Below are 25578 nucleotides of genomic sequence, written 5' to 3'. Positions count from 1 at the left end.
AAGAAATGCAAACTCTAATCTAGAAATTTGGATGGGAACAGATGGACCACCCACCATACAGTCCAGACTTGGCGCCAAGTGATTACCACTTATTCCTCTACCTAAAGGAGTTTTTTGGCAGCAAGCGCTTCGACACAGATGAAGTGAAAGAAGCAGATCTTCACAGACGGCCGATTTCTATAACTTAGGCATTCAAAAGCTTGTTGAACGATGTGAAAAATGTAAATAAGTATCAAAATTATGTAGAGAAGTAAAAAAAAATTAAGGAATGTAATTAAAAGAATTGTGTTTTTTTCCTTAACCGGACCTTACTTTTGAAATAACCCTTGTATATATATATATATATATATATATATATATATATATATTTCTTTTAAAGATATTTGTGTAATTAAATTTGTGGACGATTTGAATTTTTCAACTCACAAATAAAAATTCTATTCTAATTCCACACTTTCTAGTTTTTAAAAAACCAAATAAATTTTAAAAATTTTCAGTTTACTAAGTAGCTTGTAATTTAAATTTAGGAGATGACGTTGTTTGCTTCATTTTGTGAAATTAAAATATATTTGGCTGTTCTAGGTCGAAGTCTTAACTGAAGAAAATATAGAGCCACAGGGGTGTAACATACAAGATGCAGAAGGGAGCACAAACCAATTAAAAGTTAACTCTACAACTTCCAGTGATGAAACTGTACTTGGTGAAACACCAGCTTTGTTAAGAGAATTAAGAGAAATCATGCATGAAGAATCGGTCATAGGAATGCCATTAACATCAACTGAAGATATACATTTGAAGAATACAGGATCAGAAATTACCTATTCACAATTTCGTACAGGCGCTGATGAAAAAATGTTAAACTTTAGAACAAGTACTCAACTCGACAGTATTAGTCAGGTTGAGGCTGTAGTTCCAAATAATTGTGAAGAAGTAACTCAAACTGAGGAATGTAGTAGAATGGAACCTCTTGTGTACTGTCCTTCAGGTTCATCTTTGTGTTCTGGCCGTGAAGTTTCTCCATTAAAAGATAAAACAGTGCCTGAAGATCCTAAATGCCAAGAAGAGTGTTCTGAGTCAATATTAAACAATTACAAGACTGGCCAGAACCTTGATGTGGAGTCAAACACAACTCCCTTTGAATACTGGAATTGTAACCGTTAATGATAAAAGTTCTGATATTAGTTCTTCTTCTTCTATTAGAATAATAAGTCCCAATAGCAGTGAGTTAGATTTTCAAATTGTTCGCCGTAATATAATGCAAAAAGATACAAATATGGATGCAGACATTCAACAGAGTGAATCACAGTTAGACTCACTCAACGTGCAACATCGTAAAAGTGCTAAATATGTGTCTGAAGAAGTACAAGTGTTTGATAACAGTTCTAATGATTCTTTGTTCTCAGTTGGTAACAGTACTAAAATTAGGCAAAAAAGCAGGTCTAATATGTCTGTTAACCAGTCAAATTCTGTACCATTAATTGTTCACAACGTGGAACTGAATAACCGCCCACATCGTCTTATAAAAAACATTCTTCCCAGTTGTTATTTCAAATCATCTGTGCAAGCAAATCCGATTGAAGAGGTAGGTCTATACAATTTTTTATTTATATTTGTAAAGTTTTGTACAATATCAGAATTTGTAACAATCATTTAAGAAATTGTGCCTTGGTATTGACAGTAAGAGTCTGGTGTGCCTTAGAGTCCAATATTGGGATCATATGCATGTATAGAACTTAAAAAATAATTAAGTCTAGTATGGCTTCATAAGGTTTGAAGGTACTGGTAAGGAAGAGGGGGTACTGAAATTATTTGAATATTTTTTTGTGACATATTATTTTCTTGATCATATTAACTGTAAAATATATACAGGATGTTAAAAAGTCCTACTTGATAATTCCCAAACTAATACAGATAAATCAATAAAACTTTGTACATCATTACTGCACCTATAAATCTACTTTTTAAACTAACTATCATTTTTTGTGATGTCAGGAGGATGGTCTGCAACACAGTATTAGAATAACAAATTGTGTTTGATTAAATTTATGTTTTTATAAGTTTAATATAATGGCAGTGATGGAAAGGTTTCCATGAAATACCAAAGTCTGAATCTTGTAATGGTTCCATGGTAATTGTGGCACCTTCGTTGGACATGCCTTTGATTATTACTTGTATTAAAAGTTTAGTTTCTGAAGTACCCAAATCTAGAAACAGGTTAAAAACTTCTAGTCTAGAGATCTAGTCAGAGTATATCGAATTCCAAAAAATATCTAGAAGGCCATTACGATTCACTACCAAGAATGGCATTAAACTCAAAAGTCTTGCAATTAGGAGTATTTGTTTTGCTCAACATATATACCATGTATTATTTCATGACCCTTTTGTGCCTTTTTGAATTTTGTTCAATGTATTATTATTTGTGGTGTAAGTTGTAAGTTTAGTGCTGTTCATTCAATCCAGCTATTGGTTTTAAATACATTTTTTTTATCCTTAAATGTCAACCTGACAATGACAAAATAGTAAGAAGCTAGGAAAGAGTTATATGGAATAGAGCAACATAATGGTCGATTAGGACACATACTTTGAAATCATAATTTGTTTTATTGGAGTTTCACAATCATACTATTTGATTTGTTGTGTTTTTTTTACAGGATGAACCTGTCGTTGTTGATGAAAATGATTCCATAAAATATCTGAGCTGTAAGTAGAAATGGATTTTTAACACTTTTTATTCCTAATACCAGCTTATTTTGTTTAGTGGTATATTGTTTTTTATGCATGTAATTCTTATGTTTAGCACCTTCACTGCTGGTCTATACCAAGTAACAACCAGTATTTTCCTTTTCATTTAAGATTTATTTACAGTTAAATAAGCCATTGTTATAGTAACAACATATTTATTTTTAGTTTTCTTTTACGATCGTACTGGTATAATATTTAATTTTGAAGTGTAAAAGAATCAAAGTAATTTATGTAGGCCTAACTATGTTTCAAGTAGCCTACTTTTTCCAAAAGAACACACCAACTAGTCCACTTCTACTGTTTATCAATGTAATTAGTACTACATACTTTCATAAGCTTAAATTTGGGTACATTACTGAATCAAATATGTTATAAAAAAATACAATATAATTGTTATTTTCAAATGACATATTTTTATTTTCCTAAGCCACGAACTTAATTATGTAGGTATTTAGAACATGACTAATACTTATGGTGGATACTTCCTCACAGTTTTAGCTCAGAAAGAAATAAAGTTGGTAAAAACCCTACATACACCTACTAAATAATTTTACTTTATTTTAAAACTAAATAAAATAATGAATACAAATTTTATTTTACATTATTTAACTTTTTACAATAATAGTACGAGGTTCTTCCTTTAAAAAAAGAGGTTATTACAATTGATTAATTTATAGTGACATATACATTGAAGGAATATTGAAATATAGTTATATGCACTTAAAATTAATTGGACCTGGTGAGTCAACACGGTGGGGAACAAATGCATCCCAAAAGGTTAAATGAAATCGTGACTGGTGACAAAACTGGATTAGCTATTTATTCCAGAATCTAAACATCTCCGTACAGCTCATAGTATTATGAAGAAACCAGTTACAAAACGTTATATGAGCTGGGGAGTCAGCAGGACGAAGACCTTGTACATGCTGTAATTGATAAGGATAAGTTGCTGTTCTTTCAATATTTTCTATACTGTAGAATGAGAAACCTGTAATGTCCTAGCCAATAGACTTGTACTCATATTAGGTTCTTCAAGAACATGTTAAAAAACATTCTCTTTTATCTCAGGGGTTCAAATTTCCCTTTGCTTTCATCTACCATCTAAGTTTGGTAGTAAACTTCCATTTTCTACGTCTTCTAAATAAAACAGTGTAAGATTTAGGATTTGACTGTTGTCTGTTTGGAAATCTTTCTTGATACAACCAAGCAGCTTCATAACAGTATCCATCAGTCCGACCATAAATAAAAACCATATCTGCTTGATGTGAGTAAGGATAGTTTGACATATTGTACAGGTTTAGTTATTTTAAATAGCAAAAAAAAAAGTTTCTATTCGATTAAAATAAAAAATTAACAACCTCTGTCTCACACTTTGAATGTTATTACAATAATGCTTCTGTTGACCATGCATTTACTAACAGTATATAACTATCAGCTGATTTGTTTTCACTTTAAATATGTAGTGCAGTCATTGAAGCGAAAAATACGGTCTTACCTCCGAATTTTTTTACTGTGAACCGATTTGCATGAAATTTTGGAATTAGGCTCATCTTACCCTTTACTTCAAAAGTGAAAATGATCTGAACTCCGCCTATTATTTTTAAGGGGTGTAAACAACCCCTTAATGGAAAAATTGACATTGAGCCATTTTATCGCTAGAAAACATGTCTAATAGTAAGTGGTGAAATTGTAAAGTGTTTTCTAACACAATTACCTCATATTTATATCATTTTCAACCCCTTGAAAATCTTACCACCCTTGCAAACAACCCCTAAATTGAAAAAATCACAAAAACATACTTTGGTATGACATAAAAAGATGTAAGTATAGAGTAAATAATATTTTATATTCTCTATAATAATTATCAAATTTTTAGCCCCCTTTCTACCCTTGAAAACTACCCCTTGATAAAAAATTGTTAAAAATTTTTTTTTATGAAATGAAAAGTATTTAAATATTATTCCACACTCTCGAAAATGATTATCATATTTTTAAGTTTTTCTACCCTTAAAACTACCCCTAAATTAAAACAGTAAATACATATGATTACATATTTAAAAATAATTAATTTAGAGTAAAAAATTGCCATTTGTTGAATAAAATATTTACAAATTATATAAAATTCACTCAAATGTGTTATATATAGCATACATATAACGTTGGTATGTATTCATGCCTACGTTTCCAAAATGTATGAGCCATATTATGTATATAGATGCACATTACAATAGTTTTGGGTCTCTATTATACTGCGTGCTTTCACATTGCTCCAAATATTCACACTCCGAAATGTTCAGTTACTAAGTAGAAAAAAATATAAGTTTTTGGATAAATATAAGTTAACTCCTTCAATTTTCATGCTATCACAATTTATAAAAAACCATTGTAAAGGTAATTAAGAGAGCTACAACATCCTTCAGAGTTGCAATATATAGTAAAAAACCTTTTTCTAAAACGGTGAAGGGTTGGCTTAAGAGAGGCTGTGATTGCGCTGCCACGCGCTCTTTAAACAATCATATCTCCGTCAATTTTTGTTTGACATAAAAAACAAAAAGACCAAATTGTTTGTCAGAAAAATACCTAAATTTGTCATCCCTACACTTTTATATGTATCTGTCGTCATTTTTTAGATATTATGAAAAAAGGTGGTTTTTAAAAATTTGAATTTTTTTTTAATCGTGACTTTTTTGAAAAATATGTGTCCTGAAGCAGCCAAACTGATAAAATCTATCAAACTCTTCATAATAAAGTTAATTCTAGGCGGAATACGATTACTTTTAATTTTGGTGGAAATGGCACTTATGAAACCCATTGATTTAAAAGAAAAAACATTAGATGCTCCTCTTATTTGCAATACAGCTCACTTATTTTACGTGCAAAAGACTTTTAATAGTGCTCATTTTAAAGCTTATTTCAAGCACTACAAAACCCTTTTTATTAGAATGCCTAAAATGCATCTGCTCGCCGCTAGATGGCATTGACCACATCGATTAAATTTCAGACAAAATAAAAATCGGCTTTGATCTTTAATATCTAGCTTAATATTGCACTTAGAATACTTTATAGAAAACCAAATTGTTCATTTTTTAACCTGCTAAAATTTTGTTCTTTATACAATTTTCGATAAAAACGTTTATTTTTGGAGATATTTGCAAAAAACCGATGAAAAACGTGAAAAAATTGTGAATTTTCTATTGCCAATAACTTGAAAAGTATTGGATTTTTCGAAAAACTTTGTAGATGATTTTATGCTTAAAATTAGACCTTCTATCAATATCTGAGGCTATTTTGAAAAAGAAAAAATTCACCCCTGAGAAGGGGTGGCAACCACCCCCAGGGTGGTTGCGGAGTTCAAATCATTTTCACTTTTGAAGTTAAGGGTAAGATGAACCTAATTCCAAAATTGTATGCAATTCGGTTCACAGTAAAAAAATTCTGAGCAATAATGCTTCAATGACTGCACTAATGGTATTTTGATTAATATCATAGATAAATAAAATAGTAATTTATGCAAGGGCTTAACACTGTTTAAAAGATGTTTACAATTAAGAAACAAATAGTTTAAAATGTTATGTCATTAGATAGAAAATTAAATGGGCTACAAAAAATTGCTCTTTGCAAATTTTATAAAAATTTATGGTTCTTGCGTTATTTAAGTTTAAAAAATTAATATGGCTGCTATTTTGAAACAGAGTTTAGGAACTAAATTATTATTTTTTTAAAACATGATATTTGTATGGATGAGCAATGTGCAAAATTTGAACTCAATCAGTCAAGCCGTTCTAGAGATATATATTAACCTTTCCAGCGTTATTGACGCGGATCCGCGGAGGGCCACTACAAGCTCAAAACATTATTGCCGTGGATTCGCGTTTTTGCATGCTTTGTTTTCTTACTGCTATGTTAGTTGAATATTTTGCCGCTAGATGGTTCTAGTAGTCATGCGACATACAGACTGGTCGCCCTGCCTCGAATTCTATTACTATGGGAGTGGCAGTGGCTTCTAATTGGCCAAACACTGTCTAGCGGGTGTGGCCCCGCGCCATTCACAAAGTAATTGACTGGAGCTCCCGTCAAGGCATCTAGCCAGTTTGTTAGTGAGAAGCGTCCGGTACACGGTATTTCGGTTATCGCTAATTTTCTGTTGTGTCCTATTCTTTTTATAGTAAATTATTAATATTATATACAGCAGGCCCCCTCTTCGCTCCTGGGTAAATCCCAAATTCTCATAGTGTCACCCATCACTAATCTATTACACACATAGTAAAAGACGGAAGTACAACAAAGCGACGTACTCGCCAGACACTGCGGCACGAAAGTACAACAATGCGGCGCACCAGCTGTAAGGGCGGCGAGACTCTGCAGTCACGTTATCTACTAGACCGCTCGACTTTGACCTCTGTCTGAGGATGGGGAGGGGTTTGCGATAAGACAATTCCTGTTTTATATTGACGAAATATTGTTCTACGCTAATCTAGTAATCAGTAGAAGCAAAATGTCAAATAACGATTCATGTCTGGGTGTGGTCGGTATAATCCCAAAGTACCTCTTGCTCTTAGTCCTATTCAGTTGCCCGAGCAAGAGTTGGCGCCTGAGCCAACCACATCTGCAACGCTCACACTCACTCCGACCACCCCCCCCCCCCGCCACCCTAGCCGTCTACACTCGCACACCCGGGACCTAAATAATTTTATTAGTTTGTAATATAGTATATGTTTGTCTGTAAAACTGTGTTTCATTCCCCTACTTACTAAAAAGATTAGTGACAACTATACTGCTATTCTACGATATTCTCAAAAGTTAAAAATTAGCCTAGCAAATCCAAAAAGGCTAAACAAATTTTATTTACCGTAAAATAACTCTATTTTGACATACAGAAACAAAAATAAATTTAACTTTACATATTTGAAATTTTTTTAAATTGTAACTTTCAAAGATCAGGTCCAATTTTTCATGACGCTTAAAGGGTTAAAAAATGGTGGATTTCTGGGAAAAGAAGTATTTTAGGACATACCTATATACACATTTTTTCTTTATTTTGGTCCATGGAATCACCTCCTGAAATCTCTGTGCTTTACAAATACACTCTGTGCTGTATAAAAGATATTGAAATAAGTTTTTAATCTTATACTATGTACTCACAGCATGAAGCAATCCGTTATTTAAGCATGACGCATTACGCACACAATCAAGTAGATGAAAATCACAGTGTAGGCCTACACACGCAAACACATCACAGAAAATTAATTAATTAAAAGTTCGCCTAGGCAGGTCATCAAGGGTAAAACAGTTAAAAATGTAGAGAGACATGACAGTACATATGAGAAAGTTAAGTGTTGTGCATGGACTGGTTAGCTTGTTCTCATACATGTCCCTGGTCAAGGTATCGTTCTTGTTATCTGTTACATCTTGCTCGAGTCAACCGCTTTGTTTGTTGTTATTGAAGCTCTATCATAAATTGGGTGGTTCCTGGCATCAATTCGGTTATTTAAAATATTGTTCTCATTTTTACAATAGTCTTTGTATATTTATCTGTTTTCTAATCTATTTTATCTTTGTGGCAATTATATAAAATTTCCATATTATCTGCTATGCTTATATAAGAATGGTTGTAATTATTTAGGTGCACAGCGAATTTAGATTGTCTCTAAATTTATTAAAGGCTGAAATGTGCTCTTTTAAGCAGGTTTTAAATGTTCTTCCCATATGATTTAAGTAAAAATGTTCACAATCAGTGCAGTTCAATCTATGAACACCTGAACTGGAATGAATATTATGGTTTATCAGTTGTCGATTTAATTTTGTTCTGCAGTTTGTTACTGTTTCTATATACCACTGATAACCCATGATTTTTAAACATATTTTAACCAATTGACCAAGCGTGACCGGATGTAAGTCATGAAAACAAGTGATGTCGGCTATGCAGTTTCTTCCTTCTTTCTGTTGCAGCTTGAATCATTGCTAAATTCAAAGACATTAAACAATATAAAAAATATTAACTAACAATATGTGGAAGTCTTAATTTTCTTTCTGTGCTGAAATTAGTTATTGAGTGTAATTAATTTATTCATAATGTTTTATCATATGCAAGTAGATGTTTATTGCAATAGTTAGTATCACCATTTACTAGAATAATAATTTATTGTATTTTAATGTTTGATTTTAGATTCAAAAGACCAGAGTTTGCCATTCATCAACTTGTCTATATTAAACAAGTTAATTTATCAAAATTACTTAAAAATTGGAGTTTTCGTTGTAAAAATTACACCTCCGTTAACAGGTCAGTATTTAGTGTGTAATATACCTGATTGAATTCTTAGTATATATTAAATAATTTCTTTCTTTATTTTATCACAAGTTTTTAATTGTAACCCTTTGTCCTACAGTACACTAGTCTACTATTGTCTTAGCATCTAGAATTGCCTGTAGATCAGTCCTAGCATGCATTGCATTATCTAAAGTGATGGTTCTAATATATGGTTCTGGTTTACACACCACTTTGTTGCCACGACTCTTTGTTGTGTAGTTGCAGGTCCATGGTAACACACAGCTGTGATGAGTAGAAGTAATTTGATGCTATTTTGTGCTAATTCTTATGGCAAAACTCATATGGCAGCTCATTGATATCATTCTATCAGTTCTTGTGTATTGAAGCAAATCAATTAAGAACCTCTTGATTGCTTTAACTATTCAGCACATTTTAATGTATAAATTGCACTGTACTGAAATTACTGGCTGTTTCCCAACCATTTAGTCATAATTAATAAGTGAAATATTGTTTCTTTCAATATTTTTGTCATTTAAGTTTACAAACCCAATCTCAAAAACGTAATTTTCTTTATTAAAAAAATACCTAATTAACTTTTCTTTGAAAGTGTTCACATTAACTAATACAATTTCTAAACTAGTGAGACTCAACTGGAATTTCAAATTTAATTTTCATGTTATCATTTAATATAAACTAATTTCTTGCCTTTTTAAAAATGAGAGCTCACAAATATATCATACTATTTAAAATGCTAGTGGGGACCCAAAATATTGTTGACAAGTTTTTAACAAAATTTTGGTAAGGGCAGCTTTAAACTAATGAAACATGTATCAGAACCCTCTTGGTTTCCAAAATAATAATAATAACACTTGAGCATCACATGTAAAACAAATAAAATATACAAACAATTCTGAATAAGGACACTTCTATACTCTATTTTTAACCATGAAATTAGAGGAAATGTCTCATTTTAAAGATATAATTAATCCACATACAAATGCGTTTTAGTTTTTTAATGTATTTGTATTAGTTATTCTGTAAAAAACTAAATTTTGTGTACCTCTACTAGAACACACTTTATCAAAACTAAAAAGTGTCTATGAAGGTTGTTTCACCATAGCTGGCTCGATGTTGGTTGGAGGTTGGGAGGGAGAAAGATTTTTCATTACAAAACAATTCATTCTAATTTATTCCTGAATGTGAATAGTTTTCATTTCAAAACATTTAAGAGATATTTGAAACTTTTCAAATGAACAGTTTTTATATACCAAATATAAATTTTGTGTTAATTTTATTTTGGACGACATTTCTGGACCAAAATTGAAATGAACCAATTTGTTAGAATATTGTATTTTAACATTAGGGTTATTAGCGTTTGTGTAAAAAAATTAAGTAAATCCTAGATATTTGATATTTTATGTGCAAAGTCTAGTACATGTTTTACACATGCAAAGAAGTGAACAATATTCATAGTACACCACAGTATTAAATTACTATTAATTGAATACCAATTATTTTCAAGAAGGTTGTACATTAGTTAACATGATGTTGTGTTTTACTTAAGGCTCATGGCAAGAGAAATGTGTGAAGGCGCGTTGTCCCAATTGTCACAAGTTGTTTGATGTCTACAATGCTGCAAATAACAAATACAGTGAAAACACATCCTCTGCTGCTCTCTCAGTCGGCAGTCACATCGTGTGTCCGGATTCTGAATGTAACGTATTTAATTATATGTTATGTATATTACCATGTGTGAAGTATTAATTATCTATTAACAATATATCTACATGAATAAGTTGCACCTCCTTGGTGTAATGTTAATTATAAACTGCAAAGAAATGATTAAAAAATCTGTTTGAAATGAAATAAAACAAAGCAAATGAAATCCATTTTATTAGGAATGTTCAGGATAATAATTTTCTAAATAAATATTTAAATCGATATATAATTAAAAATATATTACTATTTTATGAAAATAAGGATCTACATGATTAAAATACTCTTAAATAAAGTTTTTTGTTTCCTTCAGATAATTTTGATAAAATTCCTTGCTAGAGTTACAGTGCTCTGTTGTTTCGTCTGCTATCTTTCCGATTTCTTGCGGTAGACCTCTGAAACTTTTCAAGTTTGTTGATAAGGTGTGCTTATTTTTGAAACTTCAGTTAGGTCTGGAAAAGTGGGCCAGCTGTCCAGACAGTCTTTGAAAAGCATATAATTTGTGTACATGTTTATTAATGAAACCTAGAGAAGAAGAAAAATTAAGGTATACTCTTAATTCTTCGTCTCTTTTGTTATTCTCTTGTAGAATAGACATATTAACACTTTTAATAATCCCGACCATTACATTAGGTGATTTTCCCAAAATCCCTAGCCATATTTAGATAAAATGCATGAGTATTTTTAAGTTGTCAAGATAACTCTTTTTTCTTATTATTAACTGTAGTTTACAGTAATATGAAAAAACAATGTGTACTGGTTTAACCTAAAAACATGAAGCAAGGTAGAATATTCACAACTTAATGAAACTACAGCTGTCTGCAACAATCAGCGAGCGATCAGCTGAGATGAATTGCAATTTTGCAATTACAGACTGACAAAATACAAAGTCAAAGCTTTACAAACTAATATATTTCAATGCAATACATTATTGTACAACAAATCTGTGAAATTTCAAAGCATTTGGTAGAATAGGTGGCTAGTAAAATAATAAAAAGTGCACGTCCACACTATATGGACATCGGGAGTTGACACCATTTTTACTGACTTCGGGGCTATAAGGGTTAACTGCTAGGATTGGTAAAATGTAACAGACTAAATAAGTATGTATGACATATGGTGAAGAGACAGACTTATGTAACAATGATTTAACATCTACCACGAAAGACTGTAAACTGTGAAGGTTACAGTAAGGAGAGAGGGGCTGTAAGTGGTTTAAGTGTATTGACAAATGTACTTTTCTTTGTGAAAATGTATTGTTTTTCACAATGAAATTGTTCAAACAATATTAGTATTTATGTTTTTTTACTGTGCAAACTAAATACATGTGCTCTATCGCACTATGCTGTACACTCCAACATTAGGCGCTATGTGCAGGACCACTGTCTGGGCATTTCGTTGTGTAGAGACAGAACTGTGTACACATCAAGACCAAATGGAGCATTTTTGGTCCTGTTGGTGATAATATTGCATAACATGTAGGTTATTATTACATTATTGTTAGTGAAAAAAATCGTTTATTGAAAATGCGGACCACTGTCCAGACAGTTTCATTACACAGAGATAGAACAGTGGTTTAGTGGATCGGCAATGCGTGGGACAGCGCGTTAACATTCACCAATGTTTTGGTGAATATTAATTTGGCATAAAATGATTTATGTCAAAAATAAAAAAATGTCTTAAGAACATTAATTTGTAAACTCTAGATTGCATCGATCAATCTTTCTTTATTCAATAATAATATGAATTACTATCTGATTCCAAAGATAACCTCTATTGTACTCTAAACTGTGCATATAATATTGCAGAACACACGAATCGAGTTTTTGCAAGGTCAGTAATCACCGGCCCGTAGCGGGTAGATCCTCCCCCTCCCTTATCGCTTCTCTAATCCTCCACCCCACCTTCACTGCTCGTTGCCGGACTGCCTGTCACGCATCCAGCTTTCGTTTGGTGTGGTGACGTGTCTGTGTGTCTATCTTCATTAGATTGCCTTTGTGCATTATGTTAGTCATTACGCTTTATGTTGTTGACAACTATTTGATGGATTATATTATGGAGTCATCCAAGGTAAATAAAAAATACTTCTGTCATTTGTCATTAAACAAAATAAAGACATAAGTAATAAAAGTGAAGCATCTGTCACAGAGAGGACTTGTACTCCCATGTCTTCAAATTGTGAAAGTGGTTTGCTGGCAACAACTGTAAGTTCAAATAATTCATCATCTTCAGTAACACCTGATAGAGAAAATGTAACAAAGTGGGCTATACGGTCTAGGGACGTGGGAGTGCAAAAAAGAAGCGTTTCAATGTTTAGATTGCAAGGATAGTTTATTAGGTTGTACGTTATGTAGGCAAGTTTCTCATCTTGCTGCTTTCAAAAAGGAACGTACTTCTATTTCCAAGGAATGGTTTGCCTTTATGGTTACATGGTCTAATAAGTCTGCCCAACTAACTTCTTCAAGAAAAAAGAATTTTCTTCACACACCCAGGCCAATTGACAGCTAAGACCATTATAACTAAGGCAGAGAAGGAGACTATCGAAAATATCTGTGATAAAATGAAAATATTCAACCTCGAATCTACCATTAAAATATTTAGATCAGCTTACTATTTGATAAAAATATTATATAGACCTTTTTCTGACTATTCAGAACTTTTGGAACTTCACAAAATGAATGGTGTGGACATTGGTGTAGGTTTGCTCACAGTAAATTTATTGCTACTGAAGTATTCATGAAAAAACAAATTTTTCAATAGATTAAAAGCATTTCCAGTAAAATTTCAATTTTTATTGATGAATCTACAAGCTCAAGCAATAAATCTACTTTAATTGTTTATTTTAAATGTGAAACAAGAAGATCTTCCTCCACATGTCTTATTGCTGGACCTGATTGAATTGCCTAATCAAACTTCTGATTATGTTTTAGATGCTCTTTTAGGTTGTTTGAAAATAAATGGGTTTAAGAGTTTTTAAAAGTGGATTTAGTTGAATTTGTCAGTGATGGCCCTAATGTCATGTTACGAAAGAAATATGATGTCGTAGGAAAGCTACTATAACAGTTTCCAAACATTATTCCTTGGCACTACATGAATCATAGAATAGAGTTAGCTGTAATTGATTTAATAAATGATGTAGAAGCTCTTAACCACTTTCAAATTTGTATGGATAAAACCACTTAACCACCTAAAAACCAAAAAGAACTAGGAGAGTGTGCTTATGAACTTGATTTGCAGATAAACAAAATTGGTCATATTTTGGGCACAAGGTGGGTATCCAGTCCCTTTAAAACAGAAACGACCGTTTGGTATGGCTATAAATTTCTGTACTCCCATTTTAAGAAGGCAAGAACAGAACCACAATTTAACAAGTAATGTATAGAGGATTAATCAAATGCCTGACATCAACTCAATTTCTGTCAGATTTGGTTGGCAATCAAGTACGACATATTAGCATAGTTGTCAATGGCTTCAGAATGTCTTAAAAACAGGGAAACAACTATAGTCCATGCAGACAAAATCATATGAAGGGCAATTGCTTCTTTCGGGTGCCTTAAAGAGAGACCTGGTACTAAATGCCTTGAGGCCAAAAGAGCTGCAACCGGTAACTTTGATGGTGTCCTATTAACATGTTCAGTGCGGGCCCCGCGGATCCGCGGGTAAGCGGCGGCGTAGCAGTGCACGCCACGCGGATCCGCGGGGCGTTGCCATAGTCTCGACTATTGCTCAGTGTGAGCCCAGCTCTCGGCCGGGAACGGTTTCGTACTCATTGAGCGTTGGCGTGTGGTTACGAGTTGACCTTGACTTGCACTTCGTTTCTGTTTTCCCGCGTTTTTAGCATGTGCAAGTGATGCGTTCTTAGTGAGTTTGTTTATTTATGTGTAGTGACATTGTACTATTGTATTATATAAGTTTTATATCGCATTTCACCATGTCTGCCAACCGTGCTACAGAAAATAGTGCTACTGACGATGAAGCATCAGATGTGGATAGTGAATCCAGTGGAAACACTGCTGTTGACAGTTCGGGTAGTGATAGTGAAAATATTGTAATAAACCCTTCATGGGCTAATAATACAAATGGACTAAGACAGATCCCTTTCACCGGAAACAATAGATTGCTAGTAGATGTACCAGGTAATGGTTTCACCGATTGACTGGTTTTTTATGTTGATGGACGATCCATTCCTTGAAAAAGTGTGCATTAAAACAAACAAATATGCTCTAGAACTATTTCGTGGACCAACAACAACTACACAATCTCGTGTCACAAGATGGAAGGACACTGTGAAGTGGCAGAATTAAAAACTTTTCTAGGCCTACTTTTGCATACTGGCTAAATTTGTCTCAACCGACTCCAGGACTACTGGAAAACAAATAGATTTGTACAATTTGCCACTTTTTAGAGAGTATATGAGCCGAGATCGGTTCCTCCTCATACTCAGATGCTTACATTTTTCATCAGAAAATGGAAACGAAACTGATCGTTTAGCAAAGGTGAAACTAAATGTTGACCACTTCAACAACAAGATGGATGAAGTGTACTATCCATGTAAAGAGTTTGTCACTGGACGAAGCCATGGTGTTGTGGCGAGGAAGATTGGTGTTTCGCCAATATATAAAAGGCAAACGCCATAAGTATGGAGTGAAGTTTATATTCTCTTACTGAGCCTTTTGGACTGACATTGAGATTTTTAATCTACTCTGGTAAAGACGGAGATTTGTCTGGTAAAGGTCACTCATCTAAGGTAGTGTTGAAACTCATGGAAAGTAAACTTGGAAATGGCCACTCCATTTTTATGGACAACTTCTATAATAGTTTTGAATTGGCAGCTAAGCTTCTCTCTGAAAAAAACCTACTGCACTGGAACTTTGAGAGCAGATAGGAAACACAATCCGGCAGCAGTGAAAAGCACCCAGCTAAAGAAAGGGGAAACACAAGCTCAGTATGCAGAAGGTATTATGGTCGGGAAATGGCGTGACAAACGTACTGTAATGTACGTATCATTGAACGAGTACGAAAATTAAATGGTCACGATTGTGAACAAGAGAGGGCAGGAAATCCAAAAGCCCCTGCCAATAGTGCAATACAATGCACACATGAAAGGCATCGACCGAGCGGACCAGATGCTCCCTTATTATCCTTGCGAGCGTAAAACCTTGCGATGGTATAAAAAGATATTTATTCATGTGATGCAAATGATCGTAATAAATGCCATGCAGCTTCACAATATGCATGCGATTGACAAAAAACTCTCTTTGTACGACTTTAGAAAGCAGTTTGATAGAGAGTCTTTTACCCCAAAAGCAGCAAGCCTCCTCTCATTACTCCGCCAAGAAACCCAACCCACAAACTTGTACAAAATGAAGAACGGGATAAAAAGGGTGACAGAAAACGTAAACATTGCCTACAAGAACGTACGTATGCTACAAGAATGAAAAGAAAAGGAAGATGACAACATATACATGTTCTGTTTGTCCAGGTAAACCAGGACTTTGTGCTGTCAATTGTATTGACATACATCACAGAGGCCAGCAGTAAAAGCCATGCCCTCAAGACCTTGTAAATATTGTATATAGTTTTATTTGTTTTTGTTTTGCACTTTATAATGAAATAGTTTCAAATTGGATTGTTTTTACGGTAGCCACTCGCGTTATTGACTTTTTAGCCACGCTCTGTGCGACAAAACTCTTTCCGTGTGCTGACCCCCGCGGATCCGCGGGTCAATCTGTGACGTCATGTAATCCGCCATTTTGGATCACGGACATTATTATCTGCCCATAAATCTGCCTCTGATGGCAAATGGTAAGTATATTAATAAATATTAGACTTTAGGTTCTGGTGTAATTTACATGTATTTACCGTCAGCAGTCAACGTGTTAACAAGTAATAGCAAAATATCTGCTATTAATGTCCATCAGTTACTATCAAGTGTAATTAACAACCTTGAAAGCAAGAACTGAAAATTTTGTTAGATTCGGTGAAAAAAATAGAAAAGTTCTGTGCAAGATTCATGCTGAATTCAAACAAGATTAAAAACAGCTTCAGTAATTATTTAGGAAGCAACACGATCATTCCAAAAGATCTAAACCCCCTAATCAACTGCTACAAGCTCATTCCTTGCAGTTCATCAGAGTGTGAGCAGGGTTTTAGTCACATGAACGTAATCATATCGCCATCTAGATCGAGACTTACTATCACACATATATCAGCGCTAATGTTTATCAAGGTGAATGGACCAAACATTCAGACATGGAAACCAGAGGACTACAACAACACCGCTCAGCCGATGACACTAGAACTTGACGAACTCAACCTGACAGAAAGGAAGTGGAAGAGGACGTATTTGCAGACTATTTATAAATGAACAATTAATTATATTTTTGTTTAATTTCTCTCTTTGTGATTTTTGGATTATATGTTTAATTTATAGAAAGAGTTTTTGATAGTAATTAGTTGAACCTTCATATCAATTCTTAATAACGTTTAATATTGTATTGTAAAATAAATCATTGAAATCCATAAAAATAAAGATTACTATTTCTTTATTTCATTTTTTTCTGTAATTTCAAATATTAGTTAAAGTAAACTTCCTGAAGGCTCAGTGTTATTCCTTGAGCTTAGATACATTCGATTTTATGCTCGTAGCTATTGTAGGCATTCTAGGAAATCATATCAATTCAAGTTTCCTTATAATTTGTCAAATGTAGCTAGCGTTCCCATACTAAACGGTTTTACACTACACCACTGCAGAACTTTTGTACATATGAAGATCATAATATGTAGTATTTTTGGTCCTTTTAATGATAACATAGCACAACAAGTACATCATTGTGAAAATAAATCTCTTGTGGAAAATGTGGGCCACTGTTAGTAGTAGACAGTCTCATCAATTACTGATGCTTAAAAATGTAATACTGTATTATTGGGCATTTTTAGCATAATGAACCAAAATTGTGAGTTCCAATTTCAATATACTCATAAGTAGATCATTTTGCTGCAGAACATTTTCTTTAAAACACTAACAAATTATACATAATAATGTGTTACTTCAGCATTGCCTGAGTAGATACACAATAAAATTATGTAGATAATTCCTAATTTTTATCATTTCATATTAATAGTTTTTAATTTATTTTCAACTTTTATTATACTAAGATATTGTGATTCAATAAAATAGTTAATAATATTCGAATTTCTAGATCTCTTATGAAAAATGTATATCTTATTTTTGGATCTATTTTTATATTGATATAATCAGTCAAAAATGGTTTTAAAACTTAAATATACCAATTTTATTACTAAAGGTATAAATTTTATTCCTTGATATTTGGTTATAAAAATTGGACTTCTGATGATCAAGATTTTATAGTTTAAGTTCTTGCACTAATGACTAATTCTTTAATTTAAAAATATAGGTGAAATAATTTCTTCACAAAATGGATAAATCTTAGTTTCTCTAAAAGCTTTATATATCTTCATCTCATAAAGCTTCATAAATTGAAGATTAGCCATCTTCACAAAGTAAATAAAAATTGAGAAAATTTAAACAGAGAAAATCAACTGTTGTTATGCATTATAGCACTTTTTATAGTAGCTGTACTGTTACGAATAGTTTTAGACCAGATTGTAAACTGTGATGTCATACACATAATTCTATTCATTGTATTTTAAACCCTAGGCAATGTTTTCCTTTTTTTAATTTACTTAATTACTTATTAATTCATAATCAATGTTTTCAGGTTGTAACCAAATACTGAAAAACCCTGAGTTCCAGATCTCGGTAGATATGAAGTTGAAGGATGGCACACCACTTTCAGCGCTAATAGGAGCGAAACACGCAGAAGAAGTACTAGGTAAAACCAATGTGTATTTTGTCTCAATTATTTAATCCTCCTATTTCCAAAAGCAGAATATTTATTGTGAAACATCACTGCTGTGCAGGGTGAATTGGACCACTGTTAATCCATTAACCCGGAAGCACAATCACTTTAAAGCACAAAATGTAAATATACAACTAAATCATTGAAAGACAACTATAATAATATTGTTGGTTTTGTTCTCAGCAGCATGTTTGGACAAGTGCTTCTTATTATCTCTAAGAAATATATCACTTCCGTGCCCTTTTATTCTGACTCTATGGTTATTATATGTTTGCCTAATTTATTACTTGCTATAAAATTTACAATTAATTTGATAAATTAGATTCTTAGAGTCACAATTAATTCTACCAATAATGGGATATGTTAAATCAGTTACGCTGGTTTTGAATTCTCTGGAGTTTCTCATAATTTTTAGGAACTACAATATTGTTTACTGCACGGTTCACATCCATTAATAACTGGCTGTTGTATTGTGGGTAATTTAGGTTGGACATGTTTGTTTTTTCAAATATGAAGGTTTGCGAAATATTACTCTAGGTGCCTTAGCCATACAATTTTTTGTATCTGAAGAGGAAAGTAAGACATTAGCAAATCATTGAATTAATAAATTTGTAAACAAACTAAGTACAATCATGATATTTTAAAAAGTGACACAACAACAATGTAGCCTAGCTACCCCAACACTCACAACATCATTATTGGAAGACTTGGTATGCAGACTTTTATTATTTAAACATTGCTATAGAACCCAACTGAACCCTTTTAACCCCAGCCATTTTTCCATGGACTTGCCAGAAAGCCCATGGCGATAAGGGACCGTAGTGCAGAATTGAGGGAAAATTCATTTAGTTTTCTTATTTTTGAAGATAATTTTTAGGTTTTTGTTTTAAATTGTTCAAAAATAAGTGTACTCTTAGATGTAATAGTTAAAAAGTACTTTTACAGAATGATTTGTTTTTTTTTAGCGTATTTATACATAAAATTTTTTTAATTTTTTTTTATTTTTTATAGTTTGGACATACATAAACGGTAGAAAAAAAAATTGTAGCCCCTGAAAAATGGAGCAATTTTGTTGTACACATATTTCTTACTACACACACAAAATTTTAAGAACTTTCCTTGATAAATGCAGGAGATATATCCAATTAATTGTATTGCTGCATAAGCACTTCTTCATATATTTCCACATACACGTCAGTAGAAGTATACAGATATGTTTACTTGTTTTTGCACTTTTGAAATAATAACAATTGTAAAATAACACAAACTAATTGTAATGGTTTGTAAGACTAAAACTTGTTTAATTTTTCAAAAAAGTAAAAGAAATAATATTTACAATATATACATTTTATGGTACTTTGGGAATGGGGTAAGATTCCGTTATATGCCCCCAACGCTTAAACCTTTTTCAATGAACTTAGAACGTTATAAAACGATGTAGTTGAGTAACAGAACTAACATTCCATTAATCAAGAAGAATTTCCAGGTATTGTGATCGGTATTTTTGTCGCTGTTATCTTATCTTTCTCGAGAATCCTGATTACGGCAGGCCGCGCGGCGGGACTCTGCAATCACTTATCTACGAGACCGCTCGACTTTGACCTCTGTCTGAGGATGGGGAGGGGTTTGCGATAAGACAATTCCTGTTTTATATTGACGAAATATTGTTCTACGCTAATCTAGTAATCAGTAGAAGCAAAATGTCAAATAACGATTCATGTATGGGTGTGGTTGGTATAATGCCAAAGTACCAGTGTTTATCAAAGTGTTTTCACTCACTGGTAACTTTTCTCTACGACGTTTACTAATGTTTTTTTACTAATAATACAATAAATCACACGAAAAACAACCGCTTTCAATCACGCAAACTAATTGAGGTTATAAGTCAGCATACAACAACAATGCAACTGAAGTCGTCTGACAACTGACATCGACAAATAAACTACGCTCAATGACGACGAAATACGATGCCAATTGGAAGGTTTATTGTTTTTGCATGTAGTCCGTTTCTTCACCGACTACTATACCGAAACTGATGGCATTTGGACATATTATTAGCCAGCTACATTAAATTCTCGAGACGTCCGGTATATCGGACGTTGGGCATTTTAGCTAGACCACCTCTGTCCGGTATATCGGACGCTGGGGCTAAAAGGGTTAATGAATAAAAGTGCGAATGTACCATGTAAAAAGATATATCAAGAAAGATTTTATCTGTAGAATTTAAATTCTGTATGCTAGATAGAAAAGATTGAGTTCTGTGATGGTGCATATTCATCCTTGGGATTTAGCTAAGTGTCAATGAAGCCTATCCATCACTCAGTACAATTTCTCTTGTGTCTGCCGTAGAAATGTAACAGTGTTTGTCTATCTGTATGGGTATGACATATTAAGAATAAAATGAGCTAGTTATAGATTTGAAATTTTGCATGAAACTTCAACAACGCATGATTTGGTGTACTTCTACAATGTAGTAGTAGATGAAGGGGTATATAATTGTTCTATTTTTAACATTGACTTCAGTTCTTTAGAACACTTTAACAGAGGTATCAGTATCATAAAAAAGGTGTATACACATACCTCTGTCATTCTCTAGCTTAGATTATCAGCTGTGTAACAACATACTTCCTGCATGCAATCAAAAACGTTGACTGCTGAAAACTAAATGGTAATTTAAGGTTATTGTGGAGTTAATCTTTAAAGTTTGATGTTTTTCAAGTGGTATGTTATTTAAAAACATGAATTCTAGAGTTGAGTTAATTGTATACAGAGTAACTCTTTAAGTGCCGAGTTTTAAACGGTGCTGTCACCCGGTTCTGCCGTTCACGGAGTTATTCCTCAGTCAGCATACATGTAGGTATTTCTCGTCCACCATGATCAACTTTAGCCATATCTTCATTTACCATACTGACCCCAGAATATTGTGACTCTTCACCTGAGATCGTGGTTAATAAATTGATTCCACATCTTGATCATCATCTTTCTTTTAGAAAAGTTAAACACTGTTAAATGCCTCTCACAACGCATCTGGAGAAATATGAAATTGATGAAACTGCCTTAGCATTATTACAAACAAATCCTGCTATACCAACTGAACCACAACCAGTATATAAATTTTAAAAATTACAGTAGCATCTTCAAAACACAATAATTAAAAAAATTTAAAAAAACAACTATGGTTTCCAACATTCAAGTAAAAAGCTACTATGCCCTTTCATAATAGTTCCTTAGTTGACCGTCAGAGTGTAGTAGTAATTAAACAGAACTGCTGTAGATTTGTAGTAGTTCAAATAAACACTACTAGAGACCAATGTATACCATCTTGGAGTTGCCAGGTGTTAAGTAGCAAAGCAGTGGTTTAGCATGTGATAACATGGGCTTGACAGTTGACAACAAAGTGAGATCGCCCGTGTTAATACGGGCATGGCAGTTAAGAAGTTACAAGTAGGTACCATTGAAACTGACACATTCATAAACAGTACCTAACCCCTTGACTATAAGTCCTCATCATTCATAACTTGTCCACTTCAGTTGTTACCTATGGCAATTACAGCATGGTATATCTTGAGAAATGTAAGGCTAAAGAAGCCCATAACCAATTTTAGATTGAGGCATTTATTTATTGGTTTTACTTGAACAATAAATTAATCTTTTTCACTAACTAGTAAATCAATGTTAAATAAATAGTATGAAATGTTATGACTTCTTCAGTTGCTAAAACACCCAGATGCTTATGTTGCCTAGTTAAGAGTTACATTCAGGGGGAGAAATATTGCATTGTATCTCCTAAACAGTTAACTTATCATTATACCCATAAAAAAGTCTTTCCTTTAGAAAATGTTTAGAAATTTTTGACTGAGGCTATTAAAATTACCATTCTCTGAAAACTGATCCTTTGTCCATGCGTGAGGCTGGTATCTATACCACAGTCAAATCAAAACAAGAGACTATATGTATACCTTAATATTCTCTTTGTAGCAAACCACTAGTAGATGACTCCACTGGTTGCCATAACCTGCAGTTTCCCTTTCTGCACAAATCCCAAGCACATTCATTTCCAACACAATGATATTTGATTTTGTTAATTTTCCATTGCACTGTAGAAAGTCTGACTTTTGAATGTAACATTGTTGTATGTCTTGTTCACATTTTTCTAGTCTTTTAAAAGCGCCTAACTTTATTTCCTTAGAAACTAATTTTTTCTCTTTTTAACAGCCATTTTTAATTTTTTAAAGTAACCCGTTCATTTTAGCTTGTTTTACATTGAAAGCTGATAGTGAACTAAAATTAAGAAAAGAAAAGGAGGTTTGAAAGCAATGTGAGAATGGAATGCACTACACAGCAAGCAATCTATTTACTGTATCACTAAGCCTATATGGCATCAAAATATAAGAGTTGAACAATTAAATATCTATTTGCTGTTAAAGAAAAATGTTAATACAAATTTTATTTTTTGTCATTTCTTTTGTTACAGGTTGCACTGCACAGGAAGCCATAACAGATACAAAAAAATTTGATAAGGTTGCAGAGATTTTAAAAAATCTTGAAAGTAAAATTTCTAATGAGCACTTGACACAAGTACACTTAACCAGGGAGAATATTTGTGATCCTAAGTCTGGACCTTTGCACATACAAAAAATTTACATTTAATGTATGAGTGGGACTTATGTTTGTGTAACTTAAAATAACACTGTGTTTATACCTTCAATATTGACGGTTTTTTAAATATTTTTGTTGTGTGTTGTCCACTAATATTGAATGCCAGTGTAATGTAACATTTGCAAAGCTCTAATTTACCCGCTGAATCTACCTAAAGTAATCTTTGAACATAATGTGCACCAATTTACCTTCATACCAAAGATTTTCATGTCATGATGCACATTTGGTGATAGGGTACCTAAAGTACTAGTTATTAAATCAGGCAAATGGAAGTGAACACACTGTTATCAGATGTGAATCGCAAGCTACGGTCAAGAATCGCCTGTTATTGAGCACTTTTAGCACAGTGTTGACTAGTTCAAGCATGTAACACTAGCTCTACCTCTTTCATTGTTAATCTGAGATTTAAATGGAATCAAATTTTATTTTGATTTCATTGTGGGTTTAAAAATATGTTAAATAGCACTCAAGAAATAATTGCAACAAAAATAATTTGTAGGTAATTAAAATTGAAAATTAATGAATATTGACATCATTGGTTGTGCCAAGTATGTCTTAAATCGTTATATTTGACAAATAACTGAACATTGATCCTTCCTTGTCATAATGTAGGTTAATTTCATAATTAATAAATTGGCAAGCAAAATGTTTGGTCCCACTAGTTATAAATTTAAACTAACATTTTTAGTATACTTGAAAATGAAGGCTTGACTTGAATTTGTTTGTAAATCATACAATAACTACTAGAAGTGTGAATGCTGTGCTATTCAAATGTCTTAAGTAAAAATGTTTATAAAAATGTTGTGATCTTATAATGTTCTGGCACTTTTGGCAAATCTGTAGAGAAAAGTGCTCTTAAAAATGATTGCCAAAACATGTTAGTAATAAAAATTATGAAAGGGGAACTTACTGTGTTACTTATTTGTTTAGTATATTTATAATTATAATAGCTCTATACCATGAATTCCAAACTAATATTCACGTGATCACACTATTACGTGGAGTAGTCATTAATTCCTGGTTTAATCATAGTTCATCTATCATTAAAATATAATTTTAACCCTAGTGTTGGCAATTGACAACTATTCGTCGGTGGCAGCCCCGCGGAGGTTGTCAATCAACGATTAGTCAATGCATTACTATTTCACTTATTATAGTACATAAACTCGTTGTAACAACGTGATTCGAGCATCATTGCAAACATCAGAATCTGTCCTGTCTGTTTTATTTAGATTTAGAATATTACAACATTTTAATATTCTTGTAAAATTTTCATACAGGGTATCGATTTTGCGGAATTTAACATAAAAATTTATGATTGGCTGCTATTTTGAAACGGGTAAAGATAATTTGTTCATATTTTTTTCTCAAACGGGCATAAAAAACGCCAACACAACTGCAAAGTTTCATAACTTTATCTTTACTGGTATAAAAGATATAACTTTTTTTGGTAAAAATCACATACAGACAGATAGACGGAAAACTAAACGTTTTAGGACATACCTCCATATGAAGTTTTTTTTCTCATTTTCACGTCTAGATCAAAATACCAAAATATTGGAACACCTTTAGGAAACACCCTGTATATATACAGAATGTTATTCTCTGCTCTTTTCTGAAGAAAAAACAATGTTTAATACACCATTGTTATGTATTTTATATGCTGTTGTATATTTTTTTTTTATAAAAAGACAAATATTTTACGCAACACACAAAAACGGCCTGCCATTAACAAGTTAAATGACTACCAGTACTAGGGTTAATAATAATAATAATCGATTTTTACCAAACTTTCAATTTTTTTTTCCTCTCTATACTCATATAGTGTTGATTTTAACAAAAAAAAAAATATTTAGATGAATTACAGTATGGACTTCTTATGGGAATTGCAATTTTTAATTTTTCATGAATATCTCAACATAGAACTTTAGAGAGCCCTCTACAACTGTCCAAAATAGGCTTCTACATGAATAATATTATTACTTGACTTTTTTTTATCTTTGTCACCAGGATTAATTGGTTGTTTTGCTATATAAAATAAGTTAATGCCACTTGGAAAACATTACTACGTTAACTGATTATTAGACAAGTTCCAACTTATGCATTGAAAGTTCAAATAACAAGGTCATTATTTGCTATCAAGAATAGGAATCAAGCTAAGAATTTATACAACTCTGAAGTCTAATTAGAATAGCGGATTTTTAGAATTAGACCAGCTATACAATTATTAGTAATTATAATGAACTTTTGTTGGTACACCATTTAGTCTGTATCAATATGACATGAGTATGAAACTGATATTATAGCTTG

The 25578-nt window shown here is 32.6% G+C and overlaps 2 protein-coding genes across 2 annotated transcripts in view; both read left to right on the top strand.

The window, feature by feature from the left end:
- The window catches only part of LOC124360485, a 70007-nt gene extending 68639 nt beyond the window's left edge, over positions 1-1368 (top strand). The window contains exon 10 of the mRNA XM_046814153.1: positions 583-1368. Within this exon, the coding sequence (XP_046670109.1) occupies positions 583-1161 (579 nt within the window). The 3' untranslated portion in view covers positions 1162-1368. The remainder of the gene's footprint in view (positions 1-582) is intronic.
- LOC124360486 lies at positions 1170-24173 on the top strand. Its single transcript, XM_046814155.1, has 6 exons — positions 1170-1582; positions 2652-2700; positions 8909-9022; positions 10575-10724; positions 18469-18582; positions 23084-24173. Exons 1-6 carry the CDS (start codon positions 1256-1258, stop codon positions 23257-23259), a joined length of 930 nt encoding a protein of 309 aa, XP_046670111.1. The 5' UTR covers positions 1170-1255; the 3' UTR covers positions 23260-24173.
- The last annotated feature ends 1405 nt before the right edge of the window (positions 24174-25578 follow it).

The sequence above is a fragment of the Homalodisca vitripennis genome, chromosome 4, assembly GCF_021130785.1.
Source record: "Homalodisca vitripennis isolate AUS2020 chromosome 4, UT_GWSS_2.1, whole genome shotgun sequence".
Taxonomy (NCBI): Eukaryota; Metazoa; Arthropoda; class Insecta; order Hemiptera; family Cicadellidae; genus Homalodisca; species Homalodisca vitripennis.
This window is presented reverse-complemented; position numbering and strand designations above follow the sequence as displayed.